The 21248-nt window shown below is 39.2% G+C and overlaps 1 protein-coding gene across 1 annotated transcript; it reads right to left on the bottom strand.

Moving 5' to 3' along the window:
• Positions 1-991: 991 nt before the first annotated feature.
• On the bottom strand, positions 992-20546 carry LOC119736761. Its single transcript, XM_038210772.1, has 7 exons — positions 20495-20546; positions 19463-19804; positions 18295-18522; positions 16868-17077; positions 16511-16633; positions 3655-3938; positions 992-1021 (listed from the first exon to the last, which is right to left on the bottom strand). Exons 1-7 carry the CDS (start codon positions 20544-20546, stop codon positions 992-994), a joined length of 1269 nt encoding a protein of 422 aa, XP_038066700.1.
• Positions 20547-21248: the final 702 nt, after the last annotated feature.

The raw sequence follows: 21248 nt of genomic DNA, 5'->3' as shown, positions 1-21248 counted from the left end.
TAACGAAGTGTATCTTGCAATCCAGTAAAAATAAAAATGATAATCATTCCAACTTTTCAACCCATGCAACACTTTGACTAGCGTAAGTATTTTCGTTCAATTTGAGCAGTATTTCGTTAGTATCATTAACAAAGCACTAGAACCTTAAATTAAAGAATATATAAGAATGGATGGAAGTTTCCTTTACACTATAGAATATTTGCTGTCCTCTAATCAACTGATTAAATCAAGTAAAGTACTGATATTTCAGAATTTACAGTTAAAAATTCACTGAATGCCCTCTGTATAGCAAATGAGTCCGCCCAACGTACCCGCACAGCCACTTGCTCTTTGGACCCGTGTTTACGACACTTATTAATGTACTTGTAATAGCTATCAGGCACACACTTACACGAAACAAACAACCCCACACAAAACCCAGACAAACAAACAAATACATCCCAACGAACGTACAGAGTTGTATCGCGCTATTTATCTGTTGATTCTGCATCCCATGATTTTGAATCGATAATCGAGGAGGGCAGGGTCCAGAATATTTTGGAATTTCCCATTACGTGGCGATTTCTTTATATCTTTGATATCTTGGCAATTACCCAATTCAGACATGAACTTTTGAGCGTTGGTGGCAGCAAACACACCAGTCCTTTTCAATTGTTTACGTCATGTTTGAGCTAAAGCGCGCATGCTCAATATGACGCAAACAATGGAAAAAGGACCTCAAAAGTCTCCCACAATTAGCAGATTATATCAAAAAGATACATTACGGGGAAGTTATTATTGGATTGATCCCTATACCACACAAAATACACGGCCTCTTAAACGAAAAGATAACAAAATAATTATCATACAGTCTATAATCTGAAACAAATAAATAAACCATAAAGGAAGGCAAATTATAGACCTACTTATACGAAAATTGAAAAATAGACATGCATAGTTTGCTTTTGAGAAAGCACTGATCAGAAATTTACAACTTGAAAAAATATAACCTTTAATTCAGCAAGAATTCAGCCACTAAAACCTGTACAAATATGGAATGAATAAAACTATAATTATACATTAGAACACACGATAAATCGCTTTGTATCTTATCACAGCCTTCCCTTAACTCTTACACTTATTTAAATGTAAACATCTTTCCAGACATTTCTTCACTTTCATCCATGGGCGTCGTGAGGGGCGGCAAGGGGGGGGGGCGCTTGCCCCCCCCCCCCCAGCAAAGCAAGAAAGGAAAAAAAAAAAAAAAAAAGAGAAAAAAAAAAAGAGGCGCGAAGTCATAGTGGTGTAAATTTAATGAGTTCGGGGGGGGGGCAAAATGTCCCTGCCCCCCTCTAAAACTGAAAAATCGAGAATTTGTTGAGAAATACAAGAATTTTTTAGGAAAAATATGTTTTGCCCCCCTCTAGAAAAAATTCTGGCGACGCCCATGCTTTCATCCCTGTATATACTCTTCTTGCAAGTTCCTAGCTTCCCGTGGTGAATATTCACCGATTGACTCGTACGTCAGAAGCATTGGACTTAATTGACAAAATATTTACAAACGATACTTCAAAAAAAGATTACGTCTCTTGTTCTTATCACAAAAAAAGACTTGTGTTGTCATCCATACTTTGTGTTAATTCACCAGGAAGAGATTGGTACTAAACATTTCCTTTAACATTGACGCATTTCTTCCGTCTTCGGTATACCTGCAGAAAACAAGTAGAAAATACAAAATGTACATCATATTCCAAAACTTGCAATAATAGCACTACAAAATTCCTCATAGACAGACGCTTATAACCCTTTGAATGACTCAGAAACCAATTTCGTGCTTCATTTTGCATGCATTAGCTTCTCATGAAACTCCTTTTCATTATTTTACATGTACTGTCCTTTTTTGGTTCAGTTTTGATGATTTTTGCCAAACTCATTCAAAAGGGCAGGGAACAGTTTGTAAGAAAAGTAGCTTCTACACTGAATACTTACAATGTGAAGGTATAACATGATGCCAATACTACACAGGAGTGAGATTGAAGACATAACCACTGGCACAATCATGTAGACAATTGTCTGGGTTTCAATGGAGTAGTCTGTTCTCACTACTTCGTCATTCAAAGCCCCCGTTGTGCCTTTAAAGAGAAATAAAAGAATCACGATTCGACTGTTGCAAACATGTGTTTCAACTATTATTTCGCATTTCACTCGCGAACGCCGTACCTATTTCACTTCTTCCATCTAACTCCTATTCCCTCTTTTCAAATAGACAGGATTCCAGCCGCCTGAAACCAGTAACAAGACAATTTTGAGTGACATTCACTCGAACGGACGAATAGAGTTTTCACTCTAGTTTCCACCGGATTTCCCCCACGTTTTCTTCAACCTGAAGTTTGAGTGATTTCCACCCTAAATTGTCTGGTCCCCAGAGAGGATACAGAACTTACCAGCATTTTCCTGAGTTGCCGTTCTGTCATACGTTGCCGTTGTGTTATGAGTTCTGGTAAGGCGCACCCTCGTGCGAGTATTGCCTCCTACAGCAACACCCATAGCCTCACACACGTATTCTGCATCATCGTCTACCGAAGAAACTTGAATTGACGCTGAAGTTGAAAAGGTGTTGTTCCTCAACGTTAAGCCTGAGTGAGTATGGTAAAAAAAAAAGTACAGGCAGATCTAGGATAAAACGAGACAATGCAAGTCTAGTAAAGCTGGTACCAGAGCGCACAAAGTCATATTTAATTGATTCAGAATAACTCATTCACTCTTATTTACACGAAGTCTTTTCATGCATCTTCTGGAACCAGCACAATTACTATATGTTTCTTCCGATATTAATTTGACAACAGTTAATGACTCTCTTTTACAATAGGACCAAGTTAAGTTACAGTGCACTAATATGGACAATATCATTTAAAAAAGTTAACGATGAGTTTTCAAGGGTTTTCTTTGACAAGGGACGGTAAGCTTCTTTCAAAGTACATTTCGTACCCGTGTGAGCCGGTACAATAACAGGCCTGACCGTCTTGAAAGCATCTAGCACTGTGTGTCCGTGTGGACGCGCACGAAGCCACCTCAATTCCACGGCAGGTTTGACCCAACCTCGTCCCCAGGGTGTCGAGCAGTACACGCCCACCACGACCTGCTCTCTCACCCTGGTATTGGATCATTTGCATGTGCAAGATTTTTGCACACGTATGCAAATGAGGAACAGTCTGGTGCCTGGATATGCGTTACACATTAGCGTTTGTTTTTGTATGCGGTGTCTGGGGTAAAAACAGAGTCGATTCGTAGCAGCCGATGACGGTAGGATATGGACGATTTGGGTACACTGTTGGTTGAACAGTAATAGTTGCAGCAAAACAGAGAGTTAAAGACTGGTGGTATTCCATAAGGGGAACGTGTCCGAGACTATAATAGACGGAACAAAATTCGGAAACCCAATATCATTAATAATATCGATTTCTGGTCAGTTAATGTCATAGAGCTAGAGATGCTAGGCACAGAAATTTCCAAAACACAGGAAAGATATTCTTAGCAAAAAAGGTTATTAGCCAAATATGCCATTTGAGTGTACTGCATTGCGACTGGTTCCCAGATGGTTGGTGCTAAGCATATAATGGTAAGCAATATTTCCCATTGTACACATTTTTCAACCATTTTTAAGCGTGGTTTGACCTGAAAGTAGTAGGTTCCGTCATTGGAGTTGATGACGTTCTCAATGATGAGATTGAACTCATCGTCGATATCATAGACGCCCTCTGGGATCCCGTTTTGGGGAGCCACTCTTCCCAAGAAGTACGAGATGAGCAGGGATGTGCCGCTCGTTGAGCCATAGTGCCAGTACGTCGCTAAGATGTCTCCAAGAATTTGGCAGGATTCAACGAGAGGACAGGAAACGATCCCACGTTGGCCTCGTTCCAAGAACACGGTTCCATCAGTGCTTGCTAGGACTAATCCACCTGCACCAAATCAATGATACAATAGTTCTGATTCTGTTACATCTTATAATAAATTTATTCAGAGACATATTGCTGCAGCAAAACGATTCCTGTACAGTTTTACATTTTTGTTGAAATCACATTCTTTCCGACAGCACTGTATTGCTCTTAAATAATTAAGGTAAATTAAAGTACGCCTACACAAAAGTCGAATCACACTACGTTTCTCAATTTAGGCCAAAATACCTTGAGAATGCCCGCATGACTGTATGTGAATGCATTTACATAATTTATTAAATGTTATTATAAGGAGAAAACCATTGCACCAGTTCACGTAGCGTGGTTCAATGATTCCTCCCCAAGATATAGTTAGGATTTCCCTAACGATGACGCCGCACATGTTTGATGAAATTGAAGGCAGACGTTGTCCCTGCCTTTCGCTGATGCTGGTTCTTTTCGGGCAAAAAACACAAACTGCAACATGTTTTTTGTCTCCAGTTTTGGCATCAATGTACTTTGCTTTCCTTGCACGCATACAGTATGATTGCCGAATTGGCAAACGTGACTCAAATTAACTCCAACTGTGCGTATAAAAAGAGTTTTCTTGCAACCGAGTCAGGCACGCATGCTTTTCACATAGCGTACACTATCCTAGAATGGTGCATTGCCAGTCAAGTTCCTGATAGATCAACAGTGCATACTGCACGTGTCTAGTTACCGGACCACGCAATATGTGACTACAGAGTACGGTTACAGGTTACCCTGCAAACCATGCATTCAATACACGTCTTTTTACTGACGGTAACCAGTGGCAATAATAATTATGTGGCTACGGCTAGTCACCATTATGCGTACTCATGCACAAACGTACTAGGTAAAGCCCCTGTCACACTTTTGCATATCCCAATTCCTTATGAGTTCCTTAGGCCAAAAAAAAAGTCTCAGGTTTCTGGTATGGAGCTTGCCCAAAAAGTGGTGCGGCGACGCGGCTTTTTTTTTTTACCCGACTTTTTTGCTTCAAATGTCGGCTGATGACTGCAAATGGTGCCCGACTAAACTTAATACAAATAGGCCTATATGGGATTGGGAGTCAAAATTGTGCAGCAGCAGGATTCCAGTCAAACAAGTGAGTTTGGCGGTTTTGAGACATCATCTTTAATTGAGAAAAAAACTTTTTCATTTTGCCGACGCGCATGGCTACAGCGACGCGCGCGCATACCAGAAACCGGAGACTTTTTTTTTTGGCCTTATCAACAATTTTCAATACGCAGCCGTACGATCAAAAACGTCGAAATTTTTTACTTTGACATTATGTGCGACGCACATCTAGCGAACAAGTAACGAATTCAGCGCATCCACTGCGTATGAGTTGCGTATGTAGTGCGCAAGTTCGCCATCTGTGCGTTTCTCATAGGTTACGAATAAGTACAATGCGCTGCCCGCTCGCAGGACGAGCGGTACTAATTCGTGCAATACGTCGCTATGTATACGTCCAATATAGACCGCTTGCAGACGCGTTCGATAATTGACGCGCGAAGGTGCGCAACGCCATGTTGTGGGACAAAATGTGCATGGATAGATATACGCTTTTCCCACAACATGGCGTCGCGCGCCTTCGCGTGTCGATTATCGAACGCGTCTGCAAGCGGTCTATAGGAGGTCAGCGTATTGCCGCGTATGAACGGCTTATCCCTCACGAACACATAGCGTACTCGTACCGCGCTCGACCGATGCGGGACCGATGCGCTGCGTATTTATAACTTATGACCTGCGTAACAGCGTACGCACTACGCAGCGTAGTTTTGTGCATGCCCAAAACTATCCAGCGTAGTGGCCGTACCATGCGTATGCCTGCGTACATAAAACTTACATAAAACGATAGAGATGCATATGAGGTGCGTATTGTGCGTACGACTGCGTATGAAAAAAAGTCAATGCGCAACTCATAAGGAATTAGGATACGCAGAAGTGTGACAGGGCCCTATCCGCCAAAGCTTGCCGTAGCCAAGTCAAACATAGTAGTCAGATTATGTACGTCTAGTACAACCGGTACAACGGTCGCGAGAACAATGGAACCTTAACGGCAGTTTTATTCTGGCTGGATTTAGATTTAGGCTACAACTGCAAGTGCATTTTTATATTGGTCTCGTGCTGGTCTCGGCCCAAAATTTCGAGAACAGTAGGTGCGAGACCAAGACCAAGATCAAGACCAGCGGTTTTTTCCCGAGACCATTGGTGGTCGAGACCGAGAACACGTTCAAACTGGTCTCGAGACCAAGACCAGTCTCGACGACTACAACACTGGTAGTTAAGATTTCCCGAAAAGTATTTACCCGTTATTAACAGTCGGCCCACATCGGCTATTCCCGTCTAACCCGCAAATAGTGTAGGACTTTACCGATCAAGTTACCTGTAATTTGGTAAAACGATTGAAATTACAGAGTTTACATTTACAATCCATCCCGATCACATCATAAGTCCGCAAATATCCGTGTGAATGCTTACAGCATCAGCAATGGTATTGATATCCACTGCATCATTCGTCCGACTATAGCCTCATCAGTTTCGCCTTCTCTATAATGCAAGAACAAATATAAATATCATCATCAAGTTCGATGTTGAAATATATGATCCGAAGTGCGCTGTTTTTTTTTAAATGCAAATTCTCTTTATATAGCACACATTCAGTGTCCAAAGGTCGTTACTCGCTGATAACTTTTGAGGGGGAACCAAGTTCTATTAATGGGTTAAAGGTTCAGAGGTGCATTAATTGAACCCCTTGCATGCCCATGGATTGGCCAATTTGAATGATCCTAGGGATTGCTCTTGGCTTCATGCTATGAAGCTTTAACACATTAGACACTATTGTGCCTTGCTATAAGCCCTGAAAACTGTTTGCTGGTCACTCGGCTGCCTCGGCAACTGCAGGGCTGCGAATAAATGAGTCTTAATTGGGATTTTTCAGCTTTGAATATCTCTGATTTGTCCTGATAAACTTTACAAAATTTTACAAATAAACTTCCAAAATTGGTAAACAAAAACGTATTAATCAAAAGAAATAAACTTGGCCTCGTATTACAAGATTTGATGTTCCATGAAACACAACATGGACCTATATTGAGGATTTCTCATTACAATGTAACGATAATTTGTCCTGGAAAAGCTGAAAGCTGAGGGGAGAGACAAAGCCCATGTTTCAACTCCCCCCCCCCTTTTTCAGGGGCCGATTGTAGGAGAAGTGACGAAAAAAAAATCTGGCTAAATGTTGTCATTGGAACATTCACATGCACGAGCAGAATGATCTGGAGGAGTGGGGTATCAAAATGAAGAAATTGATACCTTTTTAATAAAATGAAACGACGTAGAATTACCTTTCCATTTTCATCGAAGGGACTTTGAAACTATATATGAAGACTAGAACCACAACCGCCCTATAGAGCAACATACGGTCCATCCCCCCATCCCACCCCTTCAGTGTGCATCCCGGTCAGTCCGGGCCGCGCCTACACCCCTGGGTGTGTCTTTTAAAACAGTTTTTCCTGACTGACTATCCAGGTTTTTTTCTCCACACACATCTTCAGACAGCAAAATTATGCTTTTCATACTTTTGGGGATTTTAAGATTTGAAACTCTGCATATTTGTTCAATAACATTATCAGACTTTTCCTTTCGTCACTTCAAATGAGAAAAGTTCACAGAGAAAGACTTATTGCGTACTGCTTTCTTTCCAGTAAGCGTTCTTTTTGATTGGTAGTGTCAAGAGTTTACTAGATTTAAGCATGGGTTATTGGCCTATAATTCTTTTATTTTAAGGAGAATTAAATGCTTATAAATTCTGTTATTTATGACTCTCATTACGATACCAACAATAATAACAATTCTGGGGGGGGGGGGGGGAGATTGTTTACCTTATGCAGTTGTTTTGTTGTATTTAGTCTTCCTGTTTTTCTATGGATTAAGAGTCATTTCGTGTAAATACTTCATATAAGTGTCCACACTCAATTTTTTTTTTTTCTATAATATTTTGTGGAATGAAAGGACTTGGGGAGCAAGTAACCAAAATAGACTTTTTAAACCGATTTTTTGCCCGTTGCCATGGTAACCGTCCATTGTGTTTTTTGGATTGTTTACTTTTCCCTTTTGAAACATCTGGTTAAAAGGAAACCAACCTAATGTCTTACCGTTCCTGAGAAAAGACGAAAAAAAAACCAAGTTGTTTACATTGGACACGACGGAGCACGAATACGTTTTTCCTGTCGTTCCCTGTTTGTACGATATACACGTTGTGTGTCTCGGGAACAGCGGTGACCAATCACCAATGCACAAAAGAAATTTTCTTCGACGTCCGCAATATCAATTTTTTTAATATTTGGCATCTAAATCTGAATCATTGCAACCTCTTCAAAAACCCGGAGAATATTCAGCACCAAAAACCATACTGTTAGGGGCCGCGCGACGTTAGGGTACATCAACAATACATGTTATTGTGACAGTGACGAACCACTGTCCCTATTATTATACTAGCACTACAAATTCACCGAAAGTGGGCAGTAGAAAAATGTTAAATGCTCTTTAAAACAAAATCTGAAATAAACCTAGAACATTTAAACTTAATTAGAAAAAGGTTTGTACTCCTAACCAAATACTTCCAGAAGTAAGGGTTAAATAGCAAGAAGTGTTGCCAACTTTGACGGAAAGCACTTTGACAATGAGCTTACCTGCCTGTACTGATTATGATGGCAGGCAATCAGGGCACACCGCCAGCTAGGTCCACACTCTCCTGAACTTCTCGATCTATTTCAACAAATTCACCTCCTCACCTTGTACCCATCTTTCCAAACAGCTAGCAGCTGAATTTAACGTGAATTTTACTCACCAAAACTTCGTTGTTTTTCCTCGTGGACGTCTTCCAACGTCGCCAATTAAGATTTTGTTTATTGGGACGTGATTCCAAAACCCGCGCGACATTTTTACATTAGTTGCCCGGACGGGGACCAGACCAACTGTTCCTAGCCATGATCGAAAACTTGAAAAATTATTTTCCGTTGTAATTTCTTGCTCTCATATATGTTAACAACTAAATCAATTCAAAAGAACATCCTTTAATCATCGTTCTTGTACTTTTAACGACTTTGAATGTGATCAGAAACCAACCAAACGAGTTGAGTCTAATTTTGAATAAAAAATAAGCTTTGTTCAACTTGGCTCATGGAGTTTTAATTAAAATATTTCGATCGGTGGGGCAAACCCCAATGTTGAATTACTCACAGGATAATAAGGCCAAAAAAAGTCTCCGGTTTCTGGTATGGAGCTTGCCCAAAAAGTGATGCGGCGACGCGGCTTTTTGTATCTGGTTTTTTTTTTTTGCTTGGGAGTCCAGAGAGGCCACATAAAGCTTATTCTCGATCATAACCCCATTTAAAAACACGTTTAAATTGTGCAGCAGCAGGATTCCAGTCAAACCAGTGAGTTTGGCGGTTTTGAGAAATCATCTTTTATTGAAAAAAAAAAAAACTTTTTCATTTTGCCGACGCGCATGGCTACGGCGACGCGCGCGCATACCAGAAACCGGAGACTTTTTGGGGCCTAACAAATATTTCCACTACATTCCTCATCAGTTAGGTGGTCTCTATAAAACAAACAAAAAGACAATTATTTAAAAATAGATTTTGGTCTCCCCCCCCCCCGAATTAGGCCTACATTTATTGTATGTTGGTGCCTTAATGTTCATCTTTTTGAACTATGTATACAGACTTGAATTAGTGCATCAACCGACAAGGGCATAGTGAGCGTAGTGAGCGGTGCATAATGGATTGATTTCCAGACGCCGGGGTTTGGCAACAAATCTATTCATATTGATAGAAGTTATATAATTACAAAAAATGTCTTTATCAAATATTGTGCCCTTTCATTCCTATCCCTACAGCATTTTTACCTGTAAAAACCAAGACAACGAACCGGTATATTTCAGATGTCACAGGGTATTATGTGAATGAGATGACGTTTGGGTGAATTCATCCACATGACAATTAGTGTCGTGTCAATTTGTAGCAAAAATTATGTCTTTTGTTACGTACGTAATTTTTATGATGACCCCTTCAATTTCTTAAGTACATGGAAGGTTATCTAGAGGTTATCTAGATCATTAAGGTCTCAGGAATGCTTAGGAAACAACTGAACAAAATATATTGCTTTGCTGTACCACTTAGTGTACCCTCTTATATCACAAATTTGCACGGGAATTGGGGCTCATACCATTTGTTTACTGGGCACTAGTAGTTACATACCAAAGATGAATTAATATACATAGCACCGTGTTTATTATAAGTTGTGAAGATCGGCAGGCAGGGTCTTATTATAAACCACGCCCTCATTATCTGACACAATTCTTCTCTTTTAATTTCCCCAATTTTCTTTGGTAAAAGGAAAAAAGAGGCTTTAATCATCAATGACAAAATGTGTAAGTTTATAAACATCTAATGTAAATGAAAGATTGATGGGCCTATAATCAACTGCTTAAATCAAGTGAAAAACTTCTTTTTCAGAATTTATAGTTCAAAATCCACCGATTACCCTCTTCAGCAAGTGACCCCCCCCCCAAAAAAAATCCAGCCACCTGCGCTTTGAACCTTATTTACGCCATTAGTTACTTCTGGCACTTTGACATCGTGACGAAAATGGATAGCCTTATGACATAAACAAACAAACACACTCCGACAGAACTCAATGCAGAGTTTGCTGCGATAGTCGATTGCGAGGGCAAGGTCCAGAACATTGACGGTTCCCAGTAAGTAAACTTTTGTCAGTATGACCCGCGTAGTAGAGCCCATTTAATGGGGCTTTGTACCTCGTTGGGAATTCAAATTGTATTTTAGTGTGTGGATATATTACTTTATTTGTGAGGGGATTACCTAGCGCTCTCCATATTTTCCAAGTTTTCTTGTCATTTCGATTTTTCATCACCACGAACTGACACCCAGTTGTGCGGCAGTACGCGGCACGCGCTAGAACCACATAGATATAGAACATTTTATGTCATATCCAGGTTATTTTCGTTTTCACGAACTGACACTGATCTAAATTCACCAGTTAAAGCATTACTGAATTAAATTTCTGTATCATTACACAAGTATAAGGGTGGATTAAATTCATGTCAAACCTTTCAAAACGTTTTTCCCCGTACTGTATTGCTACAACACAGAGTTGCTGACTCGAGTCATGTGACTTGGACTCGAGTCGGACTCGAGTTGCTATTATTGTGACTTGTGACTTGACTTGTAAATACCAGCTTTGACTTGTGACTTGACTTGGACTTGCAAACAATGACTTGTGACTTGACTTGGGATTGCAAAAAATGACTTGTTACCAACCCAAGTCAGACGCTACTTGAGCGACCCAGTACACTTTAATTAAGCTATTATACTTTCAATAAGCTTTTTCATTCCAGAAAATAGACCTCAGTGACTAAATCCAGTAAAAAGAATAGTTCCCACTAGTTTCAAAAGTTTTCAATAAGACTGTCACAACAAACTACAGTTTTCAATGACCACTTGCTTACTTGAGCCACTTGTCTCTTGCTTAATGTATTGGTTGAACAAACTTTGAAAGGAACCTTTCATGAAAAGAAAGCAGGCCTTTGTCAATTGCATGTAAAATACCGGATAGCCTAACCCATTGGTAGGCGTTTAGTATACATAAAAATTGAAAAATAAAGTGTTAGTATACTACATGTAATCGAGTGAGGAAGTCTTTTTTCGCGGTCATCTCAACATTTATTTCTACAATGTAAAGTACATTTATTAAAGTGTACAAAGGTATACTTTTGTATGTGATAAACTACAAGAATAGTAATTGCAAGACATTGAAAAAAGGGGAATTAAGGAGGCATGTTCAAAATAACTCGTAAGTTGACGCCAGGTTCTTTTAGCTTATTACAGCTGGACAAAATAATGTGCAACTTGACGTGTTCTTGGACAAAGATACTTGTGACTTGACTTGTGTTTAGACCAAATGACTTGTGACTTGACTTGTGACAGGACCTAATGACTTGTGACTTGACTTGTGACTGGACCTAATGACTGGACCTAATGACTTGTGGCTTGACTTGGACTTGCAAACAATGACTTGTGACTTGACTTGGACTTGCAAAAAATGACTTGCTGCCACCTCTGCTACAACATGCTCTGGGTGTCAGCATGGTGTCAGTGACGAAAATTGTATCCATGTTGGGATAAGTTTTTTCTTTTAAGACACTTTTTCCTATTTTTACCCCGATGGTAAACGGGGGTATTTGGAGGAACACATCTCAGGGTGACAGTTTTTACATTTCGGTTCATTCCTGAACTTGTTTTAATTTTCTTAATCTTAACGTCCAAATGTTCAAATAAATTTCTATTAATAACTTATTATCACTTTTATACAAAACATTAGATGACACTAGACTGTGGTGTGTGTGACGTCGATATGTAACGAGTAGAATCATGTGGAATAAGAGGTGTAAGACTCACTATTTAAAAAAGTCGCCAAGTGCCAAACGGTTAAGATTAACAGTTGGCTGCATATGAACAGAATATACAACAATTAGTCCTTTAAAACTACCCACAACAAAGTTTTGAAGAAATATTGGCAACTAATATTTTCCAAACAAGCTGTTTAACATGATAAACAAGTAAAATTGGAACTTACTCCCCCAAAACGGGGAAAAAATACATTAATTTTGTACACAAAGCTATGGAGACACTACTGTTATTCCTTGAATGGCATCATGCTTCGGCTCATGCAAAATTTTCATGAACATAAAAATTACTATGGTGAATTTTTTCCCTTTTATTGCTACAAATGAGGTGGAAAGTCAAACGTTTGTCATACCTACATAGCAAAAAGGCTGTTTAAATGTATTTAAAAGTCATAAAAATCCTTTTGCATGTTTCCTTTAAATGTGTCATGCTCAGCTCCTTGAGAACCCAAAATTCCTGACAGGACGTAAGTAAATACAACAACTAGGCCTGCTGCGTTGTCCATGCAATAATAATTTAACCCCACAATTATTTTAGTGTCGTTTTGGAGATAGATTCTAATCTCTGGTTAATACAGGGTCGATTCACCCTCAGTCACTCGACGTATGTATACAAAAATACCCCATCCATCTTAAAGGTGGAGTGGAGTATGAAGGTGGGTTGGAGGGTGTTTGATTGTTGGCACACTTTGCTATAGAGGGTCCGGGGAGGTTGCCCCTTGGACATTTTGGGATATACGATGCTTTGTCCAGCATAATAAGGCCATTTGTAAAAATATATATATATATATAAAAATAGGAACATTAGCGTTCTATTTAAGTTTTTGGCCCCATTTGACTAGGATCATATTCATAACATCAGTCAGCGACTAAATTGGGGGTGGGGCTCCCCTCTAGATCCCCTACTGATAAGTAGAATTGGATGTAATAATTATCTTTTGCGGAATCCTTTTAAGCCACAAAGCTCCTATAAGTATTAGGGGGGTAAATAATTCATGGTCAGAATGATAATATATATTCAGATAATATATATTCAGAACAATAAATAAAAAAAAAAAATTTTTTTTGGGGGGGGGCTTTCCCGGGTGGGGGGGGGGGGGGGGGCAAGTGCCCCCCTTGCCCCCCCCCCCTCGCGACGCCCATGAGTGCAATACTTATTCATAATATTAACATGGACAAAACATAACAACTTCTCGGTGTTTATAACATTTCCAACGCCAATAAAATTTACATGTACAAATATATACATACGAAATACTTCTCATTTGCATAATCGCATATATTTGAATTCAGATAATATTACATTGTACAAATCTCAAAGCGTCTTTTCGAGGTTACCTTTTTAATATAATATCCAATTCAAAATTGGCAAGCAAACTAAACTGCATATTTTAGTATTCATAAGATCAGACAGTACTTCCATTCTTGAAGCACAATGTTACTTTTTACACACAATCACCTATACCATCGTCGGTGGTTCTTGAAGAGCCGCTCGATCTGGTTCCCAAGGTGCAAACTGTAGAATAATATTTACCCTCCGCAGAATTGACCCAGTCCAAAATCCTCGTCTTCGATGCATACTTGTCTTTCTTGAGTTTCTTTTTTAAACATATCTGCATTAATAACAATCATTATAATAATTTGCATTAAGAGGAACACTGGTCCCATTCATTGTACACATAAATTGCAAGGTCGGGACCAATGATATATGTTTACTATAATTATAACCAAAATTTATATCAATTAACGGAGTTTGTATAAACGAGCGTCCACTGTACTTACAATGTGAATAACGAGAATGACGATGAGTAGATAAACAATCCGACTTCAAGCACAATCACAGGTTCGGGTTGCCTTGCAGGTATGCAGGAAGATGGTGATAATTTCTGTGCCGAAAAAAGCGTTGTCTCTGAAAGAAAGTCAAGTTGCCATAATCATGTACAACATCTGACTCTGTTAAATTGATTTCTGACTCGATTCAATTGACATCTGACTCGATTCTATTTTATCTGACTTGATTCAATTGATATCTGACTCGATTCAATTTTTATCTGACTTGATTCAATTGATATCTGACTTGATTCAATAGATATCTGACTTGATTCAATTGATATCTGACTTAATTCGGTTGAGATGTGACTTGATTCAATTGTTATCTGACTTGATTCAATTGATATCTGACTTGATTCAATAAGTATCAGAATCGGTTCCCCGATTTGCATTGTTACCCAATAGACCCCTTTCATGTGACGTTACGTCGAGGAGGTCTTTGTTCCTCTGCGATGGGCGATACACGAGAGGATTAACCAATTGGGAAACCTATGTCAAATATGTAAAAAATATTTTACAAAATATGTTCAAAAGGCATATGTATAAGCCCAATGTAAAATTACAAAGATTATACACAAAATCCCAGCCGAATAAAAGTTTAACAATGGATCGATATGCATAACACACAACAAATTCCTCTTAATGCAAAAGAGAAAAAAATCATCATTCAATTTTAAATCTACAAAGAACCTGCAATAGATTACGGAGGTAGAAAAATTGTTTGCGAAGACATATGCGAACATTAGAAGTGAATAAGATTCTTTTTAGAAAGCACTGTGCAGCAATTGATTTATTCCGCATAGAAAATATTTACAAATGAGCTTTCTGTTTAATTCAGTGTGAATTCGGTCACTAAGTCTTGACCTAAATGGAAAGAATAAAACTATAATTCTATGTAAGAACACACCATGAATGAGATATGTACGTTTGCATGGTGGAAATGAACAAAGTATAACACACGATAACTTGTTTTGCATCCATCACAGAAATCTCTCAACTTTCTCTTGCAAATTTAAACATAATTACATGTCACTAAATGACTCTAAGAGCAATGTACACATCGGGTGGTCCACGCCGTCCTAATTTAATCCCGACACTATTTTATGTCGTAGCCATTGTCAGACAACTTTTAAAATTTTGTTGAATTTCCAGGGTTAATTTACCTTCTACCATCCGCTGTACGTTCAAAGGGAAAACTCCTATGCCCCCTTAAAGTGTCTGTAGTTACGTGCACTGTCCGACTGGAATATCTCACCCAGGTATTAATCAGTCACTAACGAATCCAGCATATTTAAGAAAACAATTGTTGGGAAAGGACAGACAATATTGCCCACGTCATTCTAGTAACAATATCCATCTTCATTGCTATAATATTATTATCTAATCATAATATTTCCTATTTTACTATTCAACACGGTTTTTGGTTTACAAATAAAATTGGTAAAGTTAAGTTTTGCGGGATTTAGGAATTTTACTATGCCAACAAGACGCCCGTTTCGCAGATAACTGATCAGTAAGATAATAACTTGTGCTTTCCCCCATTTTTATTTTGCACAATACATATTAAATATTTCAGTGTTCATAAGATCATACATGCCATTCGTTCTTGAGGTCACAATTTTACTTTCTACACATAATCACTCGCATTACTGCCACTGGTTCCACAAGAACACGCGATCTGGTTCCCTATGTGGCAATATTAGAATACAATTGATACTACAAAGAATTTATTCATTTTGTTATCAAATCTCCGATTCACGAATGTGTGCATTGAGAATCTTCTGTAGACGCACCTGCACGAATGACAAACATTAACCATTACAAATAAAAAGTTTAGTCGAAGTATAGCCAAAAAATTAGGATAAGTAGTTGATCGCCCAAAGACAAGAGATTGAGGTTTGAAAAATGGAAAATTAATTTCTCTCAGAAAACAATCCTTTTATATTAAGCATTAAAAACCATGTGACCTCCGCAAACCCCATAATGTCCTTGTCAGTTTTAACGTTATTGTCATCGGTAAAATAATCTTAACTGATCCAAAATTGAGGATATTAGAAACAGTACCAAACACTTGATTAATCACGATTTAGTATACCTCTTCCGTGGAAGTCCAGCCCTCCCCCCCCCCGCTTTACGATTTTCCGAAGCTTCTTGTTTCCCAAATGTTGACAAGAAAATCCTCTCTCCTTATCCCTCCTTGAGCAGTGAATAATTCTTCACAATATACTTACTTCGTGGAGAAACATACGTAAAATAACATCAAAGATGACTGCGATAAATAGCACTACCAATATGGTAATCGTCAGAGCAAGCCTCAGGGTAAATGGGAAGGCAGGTGGTGTTACCTCGTCCATCAAAACAAGCGTTGTTCCTGAAAAGAGACAAAAAGCAATGAAAAACAATATCTTACTTAATTTTATTGCTGTATCTGACTCGATTCAGTTGATACCTGACTTGATTCGATTGATGTGTGATTTGATTCAAGTGATATCCGACTTGATTCACTGAGTTTCTGCAATGGGCGAATCACGTGAGGATTAACCCTCAACCAAATAGACAATTAATCCACACCAAAATGGCTCCGACATGACACTGCTACCTATACCTGGATTATTGGAGGACTGCATTTCATTGTCAGTTGCCGTTGTGTCATAAGTTGCCGTTGTAGGGTAAGTTTTGGTAAGGCGCACCCTCGTGCGTGTACTGCTTCCTATTGCAATACCCATTGCCTCACACTCGTAGACTTCCTCATCGTCAACTGCTGCCACTTGGACTGATGCTGAAGTTGAATAGGTGTTGTTCCTCAACGACGACCCTGATTGGTAATTTTCAAATCAATCATATTTTGACATACTTAGTAACGATACACTTTTTACCACTTGTAAAAGAGCAGAAACATTCTTCAGTCACAAGAAGGATAATGTACCAGTTGTGAGAAGCTATGTGCCAATTTATCAAGGCTCTTGTGCTTATTTGCTTATTTGATCAACGGTGCCCACATGAAACAAATTCTTACAGCAAACTCCGCAAAGCAAGCTCCGGTTTCTGGTATGCGCGCGCGTCGCCGTAGACATGCGCGCCTGCAAAATTTAAAAGTATTTTTTTCAAAATAAGATGATGGCTCAAAACCACCAAACTCACTGGTTTGACTGGAATCCTGCTACTGCACAATTTTAACGTGTTTTTAGATGGGGTTACGATCGAGAATGAGTTTTATGTGGTCTCTCTGGGCTCCCATTATTTTGTAATTTGTAACTGTGCATCTGGAAGCCAGACTGAGGGAGCGATGGTCGTGTATCTGGAACCTGTAAACGCTTTTTAATTATTGCAATATGTAAGGGAGCAGACTAATGACCAGTCGATGTCGATGTATGGTCTAACGTTATACTACCGTTTTTTTTCTGATGTTTGTCTTGACTATCAAAATTTCCTGAAGACTGTTTGTTTCGGTCGAGATCGTAAGTGGGTGAAGAAGTTTCAAGCCTTATGAGGTCTCCTCAAGCTCCACTCTGAAGGATTGAAGCATCATCTGCAACATAAGCCGAAATTTGAAGAAAACAAAAGTAGGGGGAAATACCCGCGTCGCCGCACCACTTTTGGGGCAAGCTCCATACCAGAAACCGGACACTTTTTGGGGCTTAACTGTCGGGGGGGGGGGGGGAACAACGACCGACCTCTAAGGAAATCAATACCACTTCAGCTTAATTATAATACAACAGTCAAAATGAAACAGCCAGACACTACACGATATAAAAGTTGCGTTTCCCTTGCCAACCAACCTCTTTTAGGGCGTCTTCAACTTCAACTCTGTGACTTTCTTTTATATTTTGCGTACAAACAGCGAGTAGACTGGCTCCCAGTCCATACATTATCGATAATGACCATGAGGCGGAAACCAGCCCTCCCCGCGGCTTATTGTCCGACTGCCAGTAATTCGAATTTGTATTTTCCATTGCTAAAACAAAAGCTATTTAGAAAAGGATTATTATTTTGTTTCGGAATGAAACTACTTTTACCAAGAACGCTGCTTACCCGTGTAGGCCGGTAGAACTACAGGCCCGACTGTCGTGGAGGCATTGAGTTCCGTCTGCCCGCCCAAAAACAGACGGATCCACCCCAATTGCACGGCAGGTTTGACCTGCTCCATGACGCAGGTCAGGTTATGCACCGTGCTGTCGTGTCGTACTCTCACCTCGCACGTGTCTGCATCGTGGTCTTGATTGCAGCCGATGACGGTAGGATATGGACGACTTGGGGAGACTATCGTGAGAAAAGATCAGAAAGTTAACGTGACAGCAAACCCATGGAAAGTTTTGGAGTGGGGATGCCTTATACTCTTGAGTTAGGCTGCTTTGACAATCTTTGTTTGTTAAATTAAAGCTACTCAACTGCTTATATGAAAATTCTTCTTGTTATTGCATACCAAAAAAGTGGCGTTGCAAGAGCGCCTTCACTCTTTCAAAATTGGTCAAAGAAGCCAAAGACTCGGTAATTCAGATCAGACCCCAGGGTATACTAATCGTCAGAGAGATTGTATAGGATATAAGTCTCATCATTAATGGGTTCAGATCTCCAATTTGAGATATTCCAAAGAGGAACATTTAAGAATTCAATTTGAACTCTCTAGTGAACCAATACAAAGTGGGATAATATAAAACAGTGATATATAATTAAAAAAAATAATACTTTGAAGTTAATTAATTAAAATTAAGGTTAATAAATAGGGAAAATGTAAACAAAGAGTAATGTGGGGAAGTACAAGGCTGTTCATAAGCCAAGGCTTGTAGGTGGAACAGCCTGGACAAATTATTTAATTATAGATATAGACCTTCAAAATATGCACTTATAATGTGACGTCACGTGACACGTGATGACGACATAATGACGTCAATGTTCGGTAAAAAAAATCTTCAGGTGCTGGGCTATGTGTATATGCCAAGTAAGTACAGAGGCAATTGGATAAATGGTAGAGCCCAAAGTGCCGGGCACGATGAAAACGTGTACAAATGCTATGGGCAGGAGTCTGAAAAAATAAAATAACAAAGGCTGTTTTGCCAAAAAAACAAAACAATCAAAACAAAACAATCTTAAGAACATAAAGGGTGACGTCACGTGCGAAGGGTCTAGCCCCCTCTAAAATATGGGATCTAGAACCGCGCCTGGTTGCACGATCATGAAATCATTATTATCGTGCACTTACCCTTGTCACAGACCTCTACGCTTCCTGATTCTACCACTTTCAAACGCGGTTTGACCTGAAAGTAGTAGGTTCCCTCATTGAAGGCGGTGACGTTCTCAATGACGAGACTGAACTCATTGTCGATATCATAGACGCCCTGTGGGATCCCGTTTTGGGGAGCCACTTTTCCAATGAAGTAGGAGATGAGCAGGGAGGTGTCGCTTGTTGAGCCATAGAACCAGTACATCGCTAAGATGTCTCCAATCGGAATTTGGCAGGATTCTACGAGAGGACAGGGAACGATCCCTCGGTGGCCTCGTTCCAAGAATACGGTTCCATCAGTGCTCACTTGAACGAACCCACCTGAACCAAATGAACGAAAAAATATTTCTGATTTTATTACATCTTATAAAAAAATCTATTCAAAGAGGTATTGCTGCAGCTAAACGATTCCTTTTTTTATTTTTGTTTAAATCATATCCAGATAACATTGTATTGGTCGTGATTAGTTTAGTTACGGCAATTTAAAGTAGGCCGAATCGTATCATTTGAATCGTATCGAATCACAAAAGTCGAATCATATATGTTTTTCAATTTGGACCAAAATGCCGTCAGAATTCCCTCATGATTTTAAGTAAAGCATTTACATATTAATTAAGAGAAAATCATTGCAGCAGTTCACGAAGCGTGCTTCAGTGATTCGTTCCAGAGATGTGGTTAGGATTTCCCGAATGGTACATTTGTCCTTAAAGGTATTCAAAGATCATTCGCCATGTTATGTTCCACTGACACTTTTTTCAAGTGCTATTTTCCAGGCCATTCAAAAAATTCTTCCCTTTCAATGTGTCATTGAACAAAAACCTATGATTTTTCTCCCATGATAAACGGTATATTTGTCCGTAATTCACAACCAGTCCACATCGGCATTTTACGTCCAACCGCAAATAGTGTAGGACTCAATCAACTCACTTGTAATTTGGTAAATATATACATTTTAGATTACAGAGTTTACAATGCATGCATCCCGATCGCATGAAATTTGTGACTACTTACAGCATAACAGCAATGATATTGATACCCACTGCATTCCGACTCGCCTCGTCATTTTTGCTGTCTCTATAATGGAGGCAAAAAAGCAAACATTGTTCAAAACATTTGTGTCGTTGTATATATGGTGCCTTAATTAAAGTGTATCTTTCTCAGGATCCTATATGAATTTTAAATGAGCAACAAAGCTAAGGCTTTTAAAGCTTAGCTATTGTGGACCATTAAGGGAACTTTTACTTTTGAATCCTTGCCATGAATAAAGGTGATCAAATTCGACGATTTATTGAAATCCATTTAGACAATTTTGCAACTGATGAAATAGACCTAAGATTCCGTTCAATGACTGTTATTTTCCTGTTTATTTTCTAGTTTAGCCACTTTATAGCATTTCCCCTTTTATCTTTTTACATACATGAATGCATTAAGCCACCAGCATAGGCCATTTTTATGGGCCTATGTATAAAATATGAAAACTAATATTAAAAAAACGATACTTGTCATAAGATGGAATTGCGTCGGGTAATGTAGATTCAATACTGTGTTTTGCCCTTCACAGACGTATCTTTAAAAACACTGTAGACTCAGTTTTGCCTCGGCCCCGGCCCCGGCCCCGGCCCGAGTGCTTGCGAAAAACAGAACCAGCCAGCCAGCTGTCCCCGATATCCGCGTAGTAAGCAGGAGGTCGTGGGTTCGCATCCAACCCGATTGTTTTTTTTTCTCACAATCACTCGGGGGCACAATAAACAGTGTTTATAAAACT

The sequence above is a fragment of the Patiria miniata genome, unplaced genomic scaffold, assembly GCF_015706575.1.
Source record: "Patiria miniata isolate m_02_andy unplaced genomic scaffold, ASM1570657v1 HiC_scaffold_3, whole genome shotgun sequence".
In the NCBI taxonomy this organism is placed as follows: Eukaryota; Metazoa; Echinodermata; class Asteroidea; order Valvatida; family Asterinidae; genus Patiria; species Patiria miniata.
This window is presented reverse-complemented; position numbering and strand designations above follow the sequence as displayed.